The sequence below is a fragment of the Neovison vison genome, chromosome 2 (genome assembly GCF_020171115.1).
Source record: "Neovison vison isolate M4711 chromosome 2, ASM_NN_V1, whole genome shotgun sequence".
In the NCBI taxonomy this organism is placed as follows: Eukaryota; Metazoa; Chordata; class Mammalia; order Carnivora; family Mustelidae; genus Neogale; species Neogale vison.
Window position 1 is genome coordinate 4,194,451 of NC_058092.1, and position 19,184 is coordinate 4,213,634.

The window sequence follows — 19,184 nt, forward strand, 5'->3', positions numbered from 1 at the left end:
GAGGATGGGGCTCTGGTTCACAGGCCCTGGACCCTGGCTGGCAGAGGACCACAGACCGGATCCTTTCCTTGGGAGGGTCCTAACTTGCTTTGCTTGTCGAGGGGGCCTGGAGTTCAGGCAACACCACGTCTAGAATGACGGAAGGCCCTGCTGGTCCCCGGGTTCAGCAGCCACAGGGACAGCGGGGCTGGGTGCCAGATCACAGAGGAAGACTGTGGGGTGCTCAGCTTTATTAATAGCACTGTGACCTGACGCAAATGATTGCTTCATTTCCTCATCTTTAGTGGAATTAGGACCAGCCCAACCCTCTGTGCCAGGATCGCTGCAGTCATCTGCGGCTGGGTGGCGGGCCGCCCGGGGACTTCCCTGGAGGCTGGAGGGCGGGGGTCTGTGCCTGGCAGGAGGGTGCTGGGTGTGAGCCTGGGCCCCTCTCCACAGGTTTCCTCCCAGCACGGTGGCTGGCTGCCAAGGATGAATGTTCCTACAGGCCAAAATTGTGAGGCCTCCTCATGATGTAGCTCTCATAGTCACAAGTCACATAGTGTCACCTTTGCCAAGCTGTGTTGGGCCAGGTCATCACCAGAACGTCACTCCCCAGATTCAGGGGGAGGAGGTGCGTGTTAAGAACTGCACACAACAGTTCACAGCCACCCCACCCGGAGCACAGGGCCCTGCTCAGCGCTTGGCACGGAGCAGAGTCTGAATGGGGCACTGATGGTCGTGATCGACAGCTTAAGTCAGGGACCACCTACATCCCGTCACTGGGACTTCCCCGAAACACCAGGCCCGTGCTCTGCTAAATTCCTCCTGGAGTTTGAGGAGGACAATCTGTTTTAGACCCAGAACCAATCTAAGCTGCTTTCTTTCTATTCCTTGACCACGGAGGCATTCAGAGGTAAAGACCATATTCTGGGATCCAGGGACAACCACAGATGCCCAGGCTATGCACGGTCCCAAGGGCACTTCGGTGAAGTTGTTACAGAGGTGATGAACTATGGCCTCAAGATGCTCCCTTCCCTTGCCCAGGCCTTGGCCTTTCCCTTGAGTCTACATGAGGCAGCTTTCTGGGCTTCATGGCCCAAGGGACCCATGGCTTCTCCCCCTAGCCCAGGTCCAACGTTCGCCCACTGTAGACCCTAACTTCAGGAGTGGGGGAAAGCGAGACGGTGGACAGAGTGCCAAGAGGGGGGGGCCGGGGAGGCCAAACCAGCTCTGGAGTGGCGAGTGAGGGCAGGACTTGGGCACCTGCGTGCTGCTTGTCTGGGGCTCAGCGTCCTCCTCCCACCACTTCCTACCCTGTAATGATCTGAGACGAGAAAGGGCCTCAGAAGCTTTGCTCCAAGACTGTTAAGAGCCCTGGGCAATCCCAACCTCTGTCCCCTCCCCCACCTGGCACGGCAACAGCCTTACACTGCTCTGGTTCTGCTCAAAGTTTACAAGACACCAGCAGCAGGATAAAGACCATGACACCGAGTGTATAGGAAATAGTTTTATTTCAAAAAGTATATACTGAGGGCATCCTACTGTCTTAAATAGGATCCCGGACACCTAGGCCTTTGTTTATTGAACAAATAAATAGGCAAATCTGCCCCACGCCCTGGGGCTGGAACCAGATGTTGGACACCGAATGGGGTGTGTCCTTTAGTACATAAGTCTCTGAAATCATATAAATATAGAATACTTTATAGCAAATCAGCATTAAATACCAGTCACTGAATTTTCATAACTTAATTTGTCTCATAGACCAAAAGTTCTGCGCATCCAACACTGACGGTTCCACCCCGAGCCGGCCCATCTCTGACCCCAGCCAGTGTGCAGACATCTCTAAGTGCCACCAGGAGCAGGGAGGGCCGTCGTCCCCAACCCTGGAACCCCCGCTGGGGTCTGCTGGAACCTGTGTTGCCGGGGCTGCCGCCTCCCCACTCTGGTGTCGCAAACCGAAGACGGGGTCTGGGTGGAGGGGACCTGCGGATTCTGGCATAAGCGCAGAGCCTGTCACTGGTGCACACCACGCCAGCCACCATCTGAGTGGCCTCTGGACACAGGGGTGGTCAGTCACGTGGTAGCTCATCGCAGAAAAGTACCAAAAAGAGAGGAGTAGGAACCGGGACGGGCCCCCTGCCATGAGGGAGCTTCTGCGGCGGAGGCCACACAAAGGCCTGAGCGGACACCAGCCCTCATCGTGCCTCTTGTGCGGTCGACAAAGGCTGGTTTTGTACGGAAAACAAGGTGTGTGCAGTGCCCCCATCCCAACAAAAAAGCGTTACAGGATACCTCTCCCTGTAAGTTGCTGACAGCGGGACATCCTTGACCTTGACAGAGCCCAGCTCCACTGGAAGGAGGCCGGGACAGTTCCAGCAACCACCGCACATGTCCACGCTGCACTGCCCACCTGGCCTTCACAGAGCGCGCCACGAGGACCAGGCCTGCATCCTTCCTCTGGGAGGGCGTCCTGCAGACGCGCATCTACCCGTGTGACATGTCCCCACACCGAGGGCGCAGGCCACAGGGGCTGGCACAGAGCTCCGCCAGTGCTGGGTGGCGCAGCCCTGCCCTCCCCCTGCCCGGGGACGAGCCGTCCTGCCTGGGCAGCCTCTGCCCACACTGGAACCAAGGACAGACGCTTTACAGAGCACAGATGACCTCCAAGGGGTTGGCCTGCTGGGAAGGTACTGGAGCCAGAGGAGAGGCATCCCCAGCCAGGGCAGCACGGAGCCAGACCACACTTGGGGGGCGCGGGGGGAGAAGGACAACAATCCTACCAGGAGGGGTGAAGGCGACACCTGGGCTGTGAAGAAGCCCAGGCCTGAGGGATCCCACAGCCAGGCCTGCCCGGCACGGGGGAGTCCCAGGAAGGCCCACGACCCCGCCTTCTGGGCACAGTGGGTGTGCGGAGGTGACAAGGCGGGGCACGGTGGGGCTGGGAGGGGCTGGCCGTGAGCTGGAGCCGCTCCAGCTGGGGGTCCTGGGGCAGGTCTGATAGTGAGGACTCCCCACCAGGGCACGAGGGGGGGACCCCAGCCTAAAGCTCTTGAGGCCATGGGGCTTCCTCCCCAGAAGCACCCATGCCCTCTGGCCAATGAAAGTGTTTCAGTGCCACTCAGGAAGGGACAGTGCCAGGATGAACGCATTTCCAAGTTTGTTCACTAGAAATGGCAACTCAACGAACACTTGCTTTCCATGTTTCTAAGGAGGGAGATGCAAACATCCTCCTCTTTGGAAGCAAGACAAATCCAACTGAAGGTTACTTGGGGACCTTGACAGAAGACCAGTCACTCCCAAGAGGAAAACAGGGGCCGCTGAGCTGTGGAGCTCCCCAGAGGCCCCCCCCTCTCCTGGAGAAGCCCCAGGCTCTGGAGGAGCGGGGGGCATCACCCCGCCCTGCAGAAGCAGCTCCAGAAGATGTTAAAGAGTCGATCCAGACTGTTTCTTGCTGCCTCCCTCCCCAACTCCACCCCCTTCTTCTCAGGAAGGGCCACACTGTGTTTCAAAACTTGCAGCCAACCATGGCGGCTGCCCTGCCCAGGGTCTCCTCTGGAAGCAGCGGGCTTCTCTGCTCCCACGGGAGGGCGAGGGCACCTGCAGCATCTGCCCGGCTGCGCCGCCAGGTAAGAGGCTACAACCTGACACCTGTGGGCTTTTGCCCTCTCCGGCATACACCTAGGAAGACGGTCCTAGAGGTCTCCAAGTCAGGTGGACACACCACCTGGAGGGGTGGGCAGACGGGGACACCCAGCGTTGGCCTCAGCCCAGGTTCACTGGCACATCCCTCGAGGGCCCCCTCTTCGAGGCCGCCCTCCTACCCTGTCCCACTGGCCTGCGGCACTGGGATCACACACCCCTGTAAGGAGTGTTCTGTTGTGATGCCCCCACGGGGGGATGGAGCCAGGCAGGCAGAGGCCCTCTGTCCGGGGAGCTGGCCTGGTGCGATGTGTGGCACTGGACACGGTGTCTAGGACCCTGCTGTGGCTGTCGCCAGCCTGGTTCCCGATGCTCCCAGGTCAGCAGAGCCTGCAGGCCGGGGAGGACGGGCCTGGACACTCCCAGACTCTCAAGGGAGGACTTGTACCCCACAGGTGGCCCTCCTCTCTGAGGGGGGAGCAAGGAGGTGGGGGCAGGGGCAGCAGGAGGAGTCCCCTGCTGCAGCCAGAGACCTTTGCCCGTAGGAGGCTGCTCTTCCTGGACCGAGGGAGGGGCATCAGCAACCAGTCCTGGTCGCAGAAGCTGCGCATCAGGCTCTCCGAGCACAGGAAGTCTCCGGGGTCAGACCCCGAAGCTCACTCCACAGCCCGAGCCCAGGCTGCACCTGCTGAACCTACGCAGTCCTGGTGCGCAGAGGTGGGGGCTCACCGCCCCCCCGCCGCTGCAGCCGTGTCATAGTACCTGTGCCGAGGCCCTCCCCGGGCCAGGCCGGGGCTAGTGCAGCTCGTCGGGGTTCTGTGGCAGCCGGGGCCGTGCCACATCTGTGTCACTGCTGCCGCTGTCCAGCTCAAAGCCACGGCCACCCGGGGGCACCTGGGGCATGAACTGGCGGAAGATGCTGACGCTGCCGTGCCAGAAGGTGGGCTCTGGGAGCCGGCCCACGACACTCCAGGCCCGAGTCTCTGGGTCATAGGCCTCCACCACGTCCGAGAGTTCAAACGTATTGTCGTAACCGCCTGAGACGTAGAGCTTCCCTCCAAGGACAGCCAGGCTGCCCCCGACGTGCACCTGTGGGCCCAGGGGAATAGGCAAGTGGTGGTTGGCAGCCAGGGCAGGGTGGAGACCCGCCAGTCTCTCTCCATGGAGAAGGTGCCCGGGACCCACGGGCAAGGTGGCCTCTGCACCCTTCCCAGGACAGATTAGCATCCTTCCTACACCCCAGCTCAGGAAAGAGGCCCCATGGGGGTCCCAGGCCATGCCTGTTCCCTGTGATGCTGGGAGGCGGCCAAAGCAGCCTCTGCTTGAGGCAGGCTTGGTCCCCATCACACAGGTGGGAAAATAGCCCTGTATGGCTGATGGAGGCAGAGCCAGGACTGGACTCAAAGTCTGGGCTCTGAACCACAAAACTGGACTGGCGCACCTTTCCCAAACCTGCCATTAATAATGGGTAGGTCATTACGGGGAAAAACAAAGTTGCGTTTCCTAAACATAAAGTTGCTAACTGGAATGTTGTGAGTTGTGACAACTGTCACAACTGCCATGCAGAGGAGGCACGGGGACAGCTTTGGAAATTTTAAGGAAGACAAAAAGAAGACGTGGGTGGGTATATACAACTGTCAGGTACTACAGAAACTGCCCACATGGCCAAAAGCCGCCACACTCCCCCAGCCCTGTCACAGGGTTGGGCTCAGCACCTCTCTTCCGGACTTCCCAGCGTCACTCCTGTCTGACCTCAGGCCCTCTGCTATCCCCTTGTTCCCTCTGTTCCAGGCACACTGGGCTGTGAGGCTTCTTCTAAGACCACACTAGGCACACCCAGCCCCAGGACCTTTGCACTTGCTGTCCCTCTGTGGAATGTTCCTCCCCACATACTCTCTGACTTACAGCAGGCATCCAGTAAATATGGTTCTGCACGGATGAACTTGCTAAACTGTCTGACCCTGGGATTTATTTAGGGTCTCAGTGCTGCACAGTACGAAATGAGGGAAAAACCTGTCCTCTATTAAGTGAGAGAACGCTGTGAAAAAGGCCTCAACACAGGCCCCGCCCCCCCAGGCCTATTTCCCAAACACACCATGGCAACATGTTAGCCAGAAAACAGGACCAGCCTGTGCTTCCAAGGCCAACCCGTTCGCATATTTACCTGATTCATAGATGGGATCTTGTCCCATTCATTCTTCGTGGGGTTATACACATCCACCTCCGCAGAATCGTCCCTGTGGGTGGGAGGAGAGGAGGGAATGTTCTGGAGCCAGGAGGAAGCATCCCTGGGTGTGAGAAGCTGGAGAGGATAGCCACAGAGGCCCTGCTCCTGTGGGAACTTCTTTGATGCCATCTGGCAGTCCAGATGCTGGTGGGACCTTAGCCCTTGTTTGCAGGGGCCAAGTTCAGGCCCACACCAGCTGGCCTGGGTTCTGAGGTCAAAAACAGACCCTGCTTCTCAAACCTGAAGATCGCACCTTCTGGTGCCTAACCCTCCCCACTGCTCTACACCAATGTGGCCTCCCTGCCCTCACGGCCGCCCCGCCCGGCTGGCTTCAGATATGAACTCATCACAACTCTTCCCACCCGTCTCCTCTCAGTCTTCCAATATGGGCTCATCCTCCCTCCCATGGAGGACCAGGCCAGGCCATCCTCTGCCCCACTCCCCACCTCCATGCATCCCAACTACTCCTAGGCCATGGCGCTCCCCTCGGCTGTCAGCCCCCCAGCCTCCTCCTGTTCCCTGCTGTGTCCTGGATGCCCGTCAGGACAGCCACAGTCACAGGAGCAAAGTACCAGCGCTGCCCTTCCCTTTGGGGTCAGGATCCTGCAACCTTGACATATTCTCGATCCCCGCCAAAAAAGGATCTCAAAGTCCCAGCTCTGAAAGGCAGAGACACTAACCCCCAAAGGGCAGTGACAGTAACAAGTCAGGGGTCAGCAGAAGGGCCAGTCCGTGGGGCGCCTGGGTGGCTCAGTGGGTTAAAGCCTCTGCCTTCTGCTCAGGTCGTGATCTCAGGATTCTGGGATCGAGTCCCGCATTGGGCTCTCTGCTCAGCGGGGAGCCTGCTTCCATCTCTCTCTCTCTCTACCTGCTTCTCTGCCTGCTTGTGATCTCTGTCAAATAAATAAAATACTTTAAAAAAAAAAAAAAAGAAGGGCCAGTCCGCATACAGGTTAGGCCTCGGAGAGCTGACTGTAGCAACTCCCCACGCTGCCCGCCGCCATAAGCACAGAGCAGCCACTAGGGCTGGACGTACTCCAAAAAAACCTTACTTATGGACACAGAAATTTGTATTTCGCGCAACTTTTCTTTTTAAAAGATTTCATTTATTTACTTATTTGACACAGAGAGAGCACAAGCAGGCAGAGAGGGAGAAGCAGGCTCCCCACTGAGCAGGGAGCCGGACGCAGGGTTCGATCCCCGGACACCGGGATCATGACCTGAGCAGAAGGCAGGCGCTTAACTGAGCCACCCAGGTGCCCTAATGCAACTTTTCACGTCATAAAATAACGCTTCTGCTTTGAGTTTTTTCCTCCAACCATTTCAAGATATAAAAACCGTTCCTAGTTTGTGGTCCCCATGATGAGGACAATTAGCAGCAGAGGTGGCCGCTCCCAGCTCCTCCTCCTGCGGGGAAGTGGGCACTCCGGGCAAGGAGCCTCACCCAGGGGCTGAGGCAGGGCACTGGAGAAGGGAGTGGCCCAGGACGGCAGCTGGCAAGGAGCTGAGGCCCCTGCCCAGTGCTGGGTACCCCTGGAAGAGTGGCCTGGGGACGGAAGCCGCCCGGACAGGTGGCATTCTGAGCAGGCCGTTACGTGGCTAATTAGGCTGAGGGGTTCATGAACTCAGTGGCTCTGGGACAAACACTGCAGTGCATCAGAACGAGACCTGGGTAGGGGTGCCCGGGTGGCTCAGTCGTTAGGCATCTGCCTTCGGCTCAGGTCATGATCCCGGGGTCCTGGGATCAAGCTCCACATCGGACTCCGGGCTCGGCGGGAAGCCTGCTTCTCCCTCTCCCTCTCCCTCTGCCTGTGTTCCCTCTCTCGCTGTCTCTCTCTCTGTCAAATTGGTAAATAAATCTTAAGAAACAATGAGACCTGGCCTTTGCCCACACTGTGCCCCTGGGGGACAACTGGGCTGCCTTTCCCCGCTGCTCACTCTCTCCGCCTGTTCCAGGGGAGGGATTGGGGCAGAGCTGAGCCCCCCACCCCCAGGCTCTAATGGCTTAGGTGAACCCATACAAAGGAGAATGAATAGTGGGCATGGAGGGCACCCTAATGCTTCCATGGGTGGGGGGGAATGTTAGTAACTGACAGAGGCTCGGAGGTGGAGAAGGAAGGAGCCTCGGTGTCCAGACACTGGGGCGGGGGGGGGGGGCTTCCTCGGAGGAGGGGGGCCTCGGTGTCCAGACTGGCCCTCGCGCCTGTCTTGCTCTCGATCATAGGGCAGGGAGGACACTCTCAAAGGCACCCCAGCTGGAACCGCTACCGAAAGGCTAAAGCCAAGGTCCTGGCGCTCTGGGAAGTATTTATAGCTGCCCCACCCCCTCTCTGAAGACTTCTACCTTGACTTGGGGGAGGGAGAGGTAGGGGAAGGGTCAGAGGATGTTTTATAACGGGACAGAAGCTGGCAGAGATCCTGGGGCGTTCTTGCAGCGCACACAAGGATGCGTGGCAAGTGGGGCCATCTCTCTTCTGGATGTGCCCACCGAGAAAGCCTGGGAAGGGAGCCAGGGGTCTGGGGGAGCAGAGCGGAGGGGCAGAAAAGGCCAGTGCAACGTAGAACGCAAGACAAGGCTTACAGCTGAGGCTTACATACTTCCTCGGAGGCTCTCAATGGAGGAGTTTCCTCCCGATGGATGAAACTGCAAGCCAGACCTTACCCTTCCCTCCTGGTCCCAAAGCTTCCAGACAGGCTCTAGGCCAAGAAGGGAGGGGCAGGGACACACACCTGTAAGTTCTCGCTCACACACACACACACGCTATGCGAAGCAGGCAGGAGCCCCGGGATGCCCGTTGGCCCATGAGGAGAGGTTATTTGGCTGTGGCAGGTCATCAAGACCCCTGGCCACTCATCTCTGCCCCACACTGGCAAGGACACAGCCCGGCCCCGGGAAACCATGATACAGTGACATCACACCAGGGCCGGGGCTGGGTATCCTTCATTCAGACCCGGCGCCATCCCGTCAGTCCCCTACCCCCGGAAGCCTTGGCTGCTGCCTGTGAAACAGGGATGACCAGCGACGCCCATCGCACCGGACAGCACCGGACAGGCACAGATCAACCCGGAGACAGGCCACGCCCAACGCACTGGACAGGCACCAGACAGGCACAGATCAACTCGGAGACAGGCCACGCACAGCTCAGGGCCCTCACACGTGCTACTGTCACTGTCCCTGTGTCCCCCAGGTAGATCTGGGCCTTGCTCCATCCTGGGTCCCTCCCCGTGGGACCCTGAGAGAAAAGCATCGGCTCCACAGAACCATGAGGCCCCCCCGTGCCAGGTCAGGAGAGAATCTGCACACACGCACCGAAGGCCCACGTGTTGCTGTAAGTCGAGGGCTGGAGCGGAGGCCCCACCGGGCTCTCGGACTGGCAGCCGAGCACGGGAGACTCTGCTCGGTGAGCAAAGGGTCCCTCTGACAAGGCAGGACCTCCCCAAAGACTCAAGTGAGCTCTCCCTTAGACTTTTTAAGATTCAAAATCCCTCTTAGGTAGGACAGGTTTCTTTCTTTAAAATAAATAAATAAATAAGTGTTTTAAAAAATTTGACAGACAAGAGATCACAAGTAGGCAGAAAGGCAGGCACAGAGAGAGGAAGGAAAGTAGGCTCCCTGCTGAGCAGAGAGCCTGATGCAGGGCTCGATCCCAGGACCCTGGGATCATGACCTGAACCGAAAGCAGAGGCTTTAACCCACTGAGCCACCCAGGTGCCCCGGGACAGGTTTCTTTATAATAAATGGTTCGTGGGAACCACCAGGGCCAAGACCAGGATCCTCCAGGTGGAAGAGAAGGCAAAGCAACACACTGTATTTAGCTTCCGGGAATCTCAGAAAGTTCTCTCAACCAACCAACCAACCAACCAATCAAGTCAATCAAGAGATCTAACTCCATCAGTTTGGATCCCCTGACTCAGAACACCTAGAAGCCCACAGAAACTGTTCAGAGAAATGGGTCAGAACAAAGGCTCCAGGTTTAGAAAGGTCTAGCCTGGGATCCCAGCTCGGGCTGCTTCCTCATCTAGGAGATTGGGAGCACGGGGAGGAGAGGCCTCAGCATGGGGCCTGGGGAGGAAGATGGGAAGAGTCCGGCCGCCGGGGACTCACCTGATGAAGTACATGAGTCCGTTCAGAGTCACCGTCTTGGGGGCGAAGGACCAGGGCGGGAGCTGGCCACAGTCCACCAGCGACCACAGGTCCGTGTCCGGGTGATAACACTGCATCACCATGGTCTCCTTGCCGGCCAGGGAGCCGATGGCATAGAGGCGGCCACGGCACGCGGTGGTGGAGCAGTTGTCCATGGGGTAGGTCATGGGCTGCAGGGCCTCCCAGGAGTCCGTGGTGTGGTCGTAGCGCTCCGTGCTGTCCGCGGCCACCACGTACAGCAGCCCGTCCAGCACGGACGAGCTGTGGTACTCGCGGGCCTTCAGCATGGGCGCCACCTCCGTCCACTCGTTCACGCTGGAGTTGTACCTCCACACGCAGTCGTAGAGCCGGGAGCCGTCAGACCCACCTGGAAGGACGTGCAGGGGACAGGTCAGCCCCTGCCGATGTGGGGTGAGTCACCCGCCCCTGCCTCTGCGAACTTCCCCGAGGGAATCTCCCAGGGGAGGAAGTAACTTTGTTGGGTTTCAATGTAAACATCCTTCCTCTCCCCGCAAAGCCATGGCTGGGGGCTGGCTTCATGCAGCGGTGGAGGCTGTGCACCTGCTGACCACAGCCCAGGAGGGCAAGAGAGCTTCAGGCCGTAAGGACACCGCTCCATCTGTGTGGGTCAAGCAAAGGCCCTGTAGCCGGAATTCTAAGTAAACCGCAACCGCGGTCTAGACACCCCCCACACTGCCGGACACCTCAACTGAACCAGGGCATCCGTCTCAGGGCCAAAACTTCTGGCGAACCTCAAAGCAGGAGGGTAAGAAGCACAGGGACTGGTTCAAGGAATTCTCGCCTTCCTGGGCAGCCCCCCGCCCCAAAAAAGCCAGTGCCAGGACGAGTGGAACTCGGGGTCTCCGGTTCTTGACCGGGTGCAGATCACCTACACGTGCTCCGTCTGGGTACATGCATCAAGGCCCACAAGTACAACGTCCACTCTCTCCACGTTTCTTTCAGGGAAGAGCTAACCCCTCGCGCCACCCTCCAGCCCCACTAGTGGGGCCGGCTATAATCATCAACTAAACCAGGCCTACCCGGCACATTAGAATTTCCACAGTGTGAAGGGACCCCAAGCACTCTGGGGGCCACATCACCCGCCTGTCTCCAAAGCTGGCGCCACAGGGCAGGGGACGCAGGACATTCTATCCGTCCCATAGCCCTGAGCTTTTTAAAAGACAAAGCTCTTACGAAGCGCACTCCGCCTGCTTTCTTCCTTGTAAAGAATAATTGTCTGGGGCGGCTGGCAAGGGCTTTGTCGCCCCCGTGAAATTCCCTACAGGCAGCTGTATGGAATGACCCAGCCACCTGTCTAAACCCAGAGGATTAGCTGCTCGGCTGAGACATTTATGGAAGGGGTGTGCGAAGCTGGGCGAGCCTAACTAGTTCTGGGAGGGAGTTCACCAGGCCAGACTTTCATGGGCTGGGAGAGCGCAGTTCCCAAACACAGAGCCGATCTCAGGTCGGAAAGGGACGGATTCCAGCATATTCCAGAAAAGGCTGAAACTCAGCAGCAGGCCAAGGAAGAGCTAAGCGTGTCCTCAAGCCGGGATTCCTCCCCTTGTCAACCGGAGGTGGGGGGCACCAGAGTTCAGAGCTGGTTTTTTCCTGAATGTGCCGGGCTGGGCACAGCAGCGCTGATGGCCTGGCCCGGCCTCAGTTCACTGACTGATAACAGGCTTCCGGAGCTGGGTTCTTTCCTTATATAGCTGTCACAGACACCGCCCCTCCTCACCCCAGGGAAGGAGGTAGCCCCTTGTCTGAACTGGGATTTCTCTTTAATGAAAAATGTGGGAGATGCCCAGAACTGGAGCAGGCTGGGACCCGCCCAGCATGACTCGGCAGTGTTTTGGGGTTTGGGCCAAGTAACTGGAAGAAAACCTCTTAGCATGTGACCATGTTTACAGTCGCTGGGCCGGGAGCAGCCTAAACACCATGTGACCCCCAGCGCACAGCCTAGGTGCAAGACTGAGGGAACCTTGTCACTGGTGACAGAATGAGTGCGTCAGGGGGGGCATGTGGCTCAGCTGGGCGGGAGAAATCCCCAGGGCCCAGAACGGATGTCTCAGGGAGCGCCAGCCCCTGCCTGTCTCTGGATTCCTTAGGGAGAAAAAGAAAGCACCCATTGTATGGGGTGAATGCCCCTGTATCCGCTAACCACATGGGGGTGGGGGCACCTCCCGAGCAAGGAGGGGGCTCATCCGTCATCTCGGCCGCCTCCCCACCAACAAAGAGCCCACAAGCAGCTGCTCGTCCCCACTCACACAACGGTCTTCTAGGTCGAAAGCAACAGTTCTAGAAGTGTACCCACTGGCCTGCGGGGGGCGGGTAGGGGGGAGGGAAGGGGCCGCTCTCACTGCGGGGCGATCCCGGGATTCACAGGTTCCTCCAGCAGGAAAATGCGCTCCCCCAGGGGCGCAGGAGGCTAACCATGGGTCCCGCCGGCGGGCCCCCAGTGCCCTCACCCGTCACGTAGATGTCGTTGCCCAGCGCCACGATGCTGTAGCCCCCGCCCAGGTGGTCGGGGAACTCGGCCAGGTAGCGCCACTGGCCCGTCTGCGGGTTGTAGCAGTCGACGGTGACCAACTCGTCGCAGTCCTGGTCGCAGCCGCCCACGAGCACGAGGATCTCGGCGAGGCCGGTGGAGGGGCGCGGGCGCATGCGGGGGCAGGGCCCGCGGTCGTGGCGGTCGTAGCGCGCCGCCTGGAAGTCGCGCGCCTCGCGCAGCAGGCGCAGGCAGGGCGGGCAGCGCGCCACCAGCGGCTCGGCCTCGACGTGCGCCAGCAGGTAGAAGCGGCGCACGAAGGGCAGGCGCACGGCCTCGAGCAGCTGCGGCCAGTGCGCGGCGCGGCGCGGCGGGTCCGCGCGCACCCAGCGAAGCGCCAGCTGGTAGGCGGCCTCCTCCTTGGGGACGCACAGCCCGTCGTCGCGCAGGTAGCGCAGCAGGCGCGCCAGCGGCAGGCGCTCCAGCTGCTCCGGGCCCAGCTCGCCCACGTGGCGCAGGATGAAGCGCTGCGCCGCGCTCGCCAGCCCCGCGCAGCTGAAGGCCTCGGCGAAGTCCTGCATGTCCAGGCAGTTGGCCAGGTCGAGCTGCTGCTGCAGGAAGGCGCCGCACGCCTCCTTCACCGCCGGGAACTGCAGCAGGTCGGCGGCTCGCAGCAGCGGCTCGGCGTTGTCGCCGCTCACCGCCACGCGGCCCGTGTAGCTGAAGTCGAGCAGCAGCTGCAGCATGTCGGGCGGCACGCCGTGCAGGCGCACCCGCTCGGCGCGGCTCTCGCGCAGCTGCCCCGCGAACATGGCGCGGAAGTAGGGGCTGGCGGCCGCCAGCACGGCGCGGTGCGCGGGGAAGTCGCGCCCGCCCGCCGCCTCCAGCGTCACGTCCAGGAACTTGCGCTCGGCGCGGAGCTGACTCAGGCCGCGCAGCAGGCTCAGCGCGTGCGCGGGGTCCGAGAAGGGCAGCACGGCCAGGGGTGCCGGCCGCTCCATGGCGCCGTCGCTGAGGGAACTCGGGCGCGCCGCGGCCGGGGCCAGCGGGAAGAACGCCGCGCGCGCGGGGAGGGGCGGGGCGCCGCGGACCCCCGCCCACTTAACCCCTCCGGGCCCGGCGCCGCCGCCGGCCCCACGGCCCCGGCTGAGTCACCGCCCGCCCGCCTCGCGTCCGCGCCTTTTCGGGGCTGCCGGCGGGCCCCCGCTCGAGCCGGGCGCGCGGGCGACTAGAGTCCTCTCTCCGTCCGGGCTCGGGGACTCTAGAGTCCGCCCGCGGCCCACCGGGCCCGGCTGCGGAGCGAAAGCCAGCGGGGGCGAGCTCCACGCCCGGAACCGAGCCACCCCTTTCGCGCCAGACTTCTCCACTGCGTGGGCCCCGAGCCCCTGGGCGGCTCGCTACAGTGCCCTGTTCTTGTTTTGTTTTGAATTCCACTGGTTCCAAGCGTTGCTGGTTAGCCGTACCGCTGGGCAGATTTCAGAGGACGGGATTTCCATGATTCAGGACCAAAGCTTGAACAAGGATAAGCTTTTTAGAGTTTTTTTTCTTGGCGCATTTATAAGTGACACGGGGCCAGCTGCCAGGAATCCGCTCCACTGTGTTCCTGCAGGAGTTTCAAACTTGACTCACTCGGTCATTAACTTTCGTCAGCGCACAAGGGGCAGTTTTACTTGTCGATCCACGGAGACTCGGGCTCCAGAGCTGCCTTGAGAAGGGGCCAGGCCTGCTCAGGCTCGACCCAGGACCTCCTGGGCCCCTCTCCTGGAAATGCGAGGCGGAGGGTAGGATGCGGTGGCAAGAATTCAGAAGAACCCACTATGAGGCTGAACAAAAGGTTCAAGGACCAGAAAATTATAAGAATACGTAATTATAAGAAAATTATAAGAATAAGTAATGTAAATAATTCCGGGGAAAACAGTTTTTCTATTCCGGGAGAGGGGACAGGAGGGGCCCTGGGACAGTGCCTTTAGTTCAAGGTCAGACAGGGGACTGCCTTAAAAACCAGGGGTGTGGGCGTTCAGGAACGTCTCAGTCACTTGTGAGGTGACTGTGAAGAAAGGAATCTTCCTTATTTTGGTTCCAGGAGACACAGTGCCTGCACTTTCAACGTAGCCATGGTTTTTCTTTAATGTAAGCTTCACCCACTTTAGCCAAGACCCTTATTTCAACTCCAGTCCTTTTGTTTCTCTGAAGAAACCTGGGTTTTGGTTATTCAGTAGCCCCCACCCGGACCCCCCGAGGGCCTCGCAGACATTCCTGGGCATCACCTCACCCACTCGCCCACGTGTGGGGGGGGGCAGGCACACGGGGTGGGGGTGGGGGGCTTTGCTGTCATTTCTTGGTCCCAGCTAAGCCGGTGCAACCTTTGGAGAAGACATCTTGTTTTGATTCCGTCTCTGAAATGCAAACTACAGGCTTTCCCTTGTCCTCATGAACCTCATCATCTTGCCATAAAAATGTATCTGGTCCACATTTCGGCATGGGAAGCGCAGGCCTGAGTAAGAAAACATTCAGGTACCCAGGCAGCTGCCCTGTTGCCCATAGATGGACTGTTCACACAGCAGCATTCCTGGGCCCAGGAGCCCCGCCAATAGCTTACTTGCACAGGCTTTGTGACAAGAAAGTCTGAGTAGCCAGGAAGTGGGATGTTTGCAGGGAAAAGTACTCCAGTCCCTCTGGGTCAGAGCACGTCCACCTTGCGGAAAGCAAAGCTTTACTAAATCAAAAATGTTTCGGCAGTGAAGAACAGAGTCCAACTATTTCGTGTAACTACTTAAATAAATCAGCCTTACTGTGAAGGTTTGATGAATGATGATGATGCCTATGTTTACTGAAATGGAAAGATATTCACGCTGTCCTGTCGAGCAAAAATTCTGATTACCCACAGTGTGGCCCGGTTTGTTGTGTGTGTTCCTGCGCCTACAAAACAATTGTGAAGGTAACATATTCTCCAGGTGGGGTTTGTTTTGCACAGGCTTGCCTGTATTTTCTGTTCTGTGTATTAAGGAAATAATAATACAAGTTTAAAATAAAATTAAAAGTTCAGTTTTTGAGAAAAAAGGCATATTAATATCCAGGACCTAAAAGGGGAGCATTTGAAGCCATGGGTACATATCTAAGTCAACAAAGGAATGCGGTCAGAAAATAAAGAAACAGATTTAGCCCCATCAGCTGTGTTTGGAAATTTGAAGAACCTACTAACCCAGGCATGCTATCTGTTCCTTTTTTCACTCATCAACCTTAAGAGTTCAAGATGGGAATGTGAGAAATTCATTTACTGAAGTAGGACCATGTGATCGATACAGTCGGCAAACTCTTCAAATGTCATTCCACAGCCAGCCATGGTAAAAACACTAGTGTTTGGTAAGAAAGGTGTTAACGCTAGTCAATGACCCATGGTTTAGGGGGAAAGTTTATATTTGAAGATGAAACTTCTGGGGAGAGGGTGGCTGGTGGGCTGGGGGTGGTAAGGACAAAAAAAAGATTAAACTTTAAACCATAAAAGTTTTAAAAATTTACCTCTTCCACAATCAGGAAAGTGGTCTCTGCCTGAGTAACTTTATGATAATGTAATTTAACATGATTTAACAAATAATGGTACCATTTCATTTTAAACATTTATACTCTGCAGTTTTGATCTTGGAATGCTAATTTTAGGCAGACAGGACAAGAGGGCACAGAGATCATTTTACAAAAGCCACTGTTATCCTTTTCTACCCCCTCCAAGAACATTGAGGAACACAAACTTCAACACTGATACCATCAAAAAGAGATTGTGGCTCCTTTGCTATGGTACACCCTGATTCTTTCTGTTTCTGGAGCACCTAAAGTGTGGCTTGTGATGAACTTACTCTATGTAAAATTTCCTTTAAGGAATGCTACAGTATTCACTATATTTATTAAGTGCATTATTATATGTAAAGGAGACACTCTAGATCAAAACATTTCAACAGTATCTGGCATAGCGTTAGCTATTAATCTTTATGGTTTACCGGTATGAGCGGTAACATAGCAAATTCATTAGATCTCTGTGCATAAGTTATTTCCCTTGTTATACAAAGAGTTGACAGTACATGGCTTAAAAATGGTTTATTAATGACTTAAAACTATTCACACATACATATATACATATATATATATTCATACAGTGGTAAAGCTACTAAAAGTTGAAACAAGACTTGGAATTATCACTTCTTTTTCCTCTCCTGGGGACAGAAGTGGAAAAAAGTCAGAAAATTGCTGCTGGGAATGATCCATATGAATTCCATAGTATTAAAGCTGAGCCACCAACAAGCATTTCTGGAAAAAACAAACCTTTGGTTATGTTCATGCCTGCACTCAAGCACTGAGTTATAATGGGAAGCAGAAATCTTTCCTGAATGTTCCCCAAATGAATGTAGTGTGGCCGGTGAGATTTAGAAAGGTGAAGCTATATTTGGTAACCCAATTAAAATAACTACATTCTCAAGTTACTTACTGGGAAACTATGGTATTCTTAGTATTTTAAAACTTGTCACAACCTGTGTGAACGTTGGTTTTTTTTCTTCTTTTCCAAAGAACTATAATCATCAGATTTCTGTCTTTTTTTTTTTTTTTTTTTAAAGCAGGAAACAAGGAACCACGGACTCTGAGAATCTGGCTACTGTGGAGAATGCTCTTGCATTAATCCTTGAATTCCAAATTTGTCCCTTGGAGCCCAGGTGTAGTACAGGACACCTGAGAAATAAACTAGGTAAACCAACTACATTCTCCCACGTGTACATATTATGCTATTGAATCTGGGTCAGTTATTGGTAGTCTAGTCCTTCCCTGAGTCTAGGGATAGGATGGTACATATAAAGTCTAGATCTCCTCCAAACTGCTAAATTTCTAAGGGGAATCAATGGAAGGAGGCCAAGAAGGTCCTCCATGAAAATACTGGAGTGGCAGGCAGGGAAACAAGCAGACTACATCATGTAGTACTGGTCACATCTGTGTACTAAGAACTACTTATGAAAAACTTATTCGAGAAATATCTATTGTGGGAGGCCTGGGTAGTTCAGGTCATGATCCCAGGGTCCTGGGATGGAGACCCATGTGGGGTTCTCTGCTCAGTGGGGAGCCTGCTTCTCCCCCTACTCTGCCTGTAGCTTCCCTTGCTTGTGCTGTCTCTTTTTCTGTCAAGTAAGTAAATAAAACTAGAAAAAAAAAAGAAAACCTATTGAATACCTATTCTGAGCAAGAGTTATCACTGTTACATGACACAACCCAGTTTTGGAATGTTCTTTCCTCAGTGTGACTGAGTGGTTATATATCCATTCAATATAGATCCCCGAATTCTAGGGTTTTGTCATCAAGTCCATTAATTTTTTTTAAAGATTTTATTTATTTATTTGAGAGAGAGAGAAATCACAAGTAGGCAGAGAGGCAGGCAGAGAGAGCGGAGTGGCGGGGGCGGGGGGAGCAGGTTCTCTGCTGAGCAGGGAGCCCGATATGGGGTTCAATCTCAGGACCTTGAGATCATGACCTGAGCCCAAGGCAGAGGCTTAACCCACTGAGCCACCCAGGCACCCCCATCAAGTCCATTATAATAATGAACAAATTCTTTATTTCACTTTAATGGGAAGGAGACTTAGTATTTACTATGTGAAAAATTACATCATAGTCAACAATGATAAGTTAAAAAAAGTCCCTTATTTGGGGGCGCCCAGGTGGCTCAGTGGGTTAAAGCCTCTGCCTTTGGCTCAGGTCATGATCTCAGGGGTCCTGGGATGGAGCCCCGCATTGGGCTCCCTGCTCATCGGGGAGCCTGCTTCCCCTCCCCTCTCTCTGCCTGCCTCTGTGTCTCTCAAATAAATAAAATCTTAAAAAAAAAAAAAGTCCCTTATTTGTACTTCATCTCCAATCAATATTCTTTTCAGCATTTACACGTTTAAACTAACGACCCTTCGTGGGGGCCCTTCTTATTTAGGCAAAACAAGCTGCTCCTGATAATCCGGCCCTGGGCAATGCTGACTGACCTGGGGACATTTGCTCTGGCCAAGGTGATCAGGTAACATTCTAAATGAGGCTAAATGACCTGAATGTGACCACTCTCTAAGAAGCTGTCGGTGACGTTTCCACAGGCCAAGTGGGGCTTCAATCTTACTTTCTAGAGACCCTCAGTTTGTTTCCACACTGGGGAGCCCTCCAATCCGGGAAGGCACTGCTGAAACCACAGTAAACGACCATTTATGGAGAAAGGAACTAGATCAAACTTTTATAAGTTTAGGAAACCGAGGCTCAGGAAAGTACTTCTGAGACAAACCCAGCACCTTCGCCAGCAGTTTCGTTCGGAATTGTCTCAATCGAAACGGCAGCAGGCCGCCGCGAGGGCTTCCCTCCCTCAGGTTCTTCCAATCACCCTTCTGATTTAGCAGGTCCGGGGGTCAGTTTTCTGACTCGAATTTACAATTTTACGTCCCTCCTCGTTAACGCGGTTCCTTTGTCTTCGGAGCTGCCCAACCTGCACTGAATCACCCGCGGACTTTTCCTCCCGTCGAACGGCTCTCGGAGGTTCGGCCGCCCGGCCTGCCCCGGGGCTTCCGCGGAGCCGACCACCTCCCAGCCGGCGGCCAGTCGTCGGCCTTCGGTGCGGGAACTTGGGAGCCCCGCAGGCCCAGCGAGCGAGCACCGCCGACTCCGTCAACTACCAGTGAAGCCAGTCGGTACCAGATGCCTGAGCC

At 56.1% G+C, this 19,184-nt stretch overlaps 1 protein-coding gene across 1 annotated transcript; it reads right to left on the reverse strand.

The window, feature by feature from the left end:
* Positions 1-1,474: 1,474 nt before the first annotated feature.
* On the reverse strand, positions 1,475-13,484 carry KLHL21 (kelch like family member 21). Its single transcript, XM_044237045.1, has 4 exons — positions 12,461-13,484; positions 9,954-10,359; positions 5,786-5,858; positions 1,475-4,710 (listed from the first exon to the last, which is right to left on the reverse strand). Exons 1-4 carry the CDS (start codon positions 13,479-13,481, stop codon positions 4,417-4,419), a joined length of 1,794 nt encoding a protein of 597 aa, XP_044092980.1. The 5' UTR covers positions 13,482-13,484; the 3' UTR covers positions 1,475-4,416.
* Between the last annotated feature and the right edge of the window lie 5,700 nt (positions 13,485-19,184).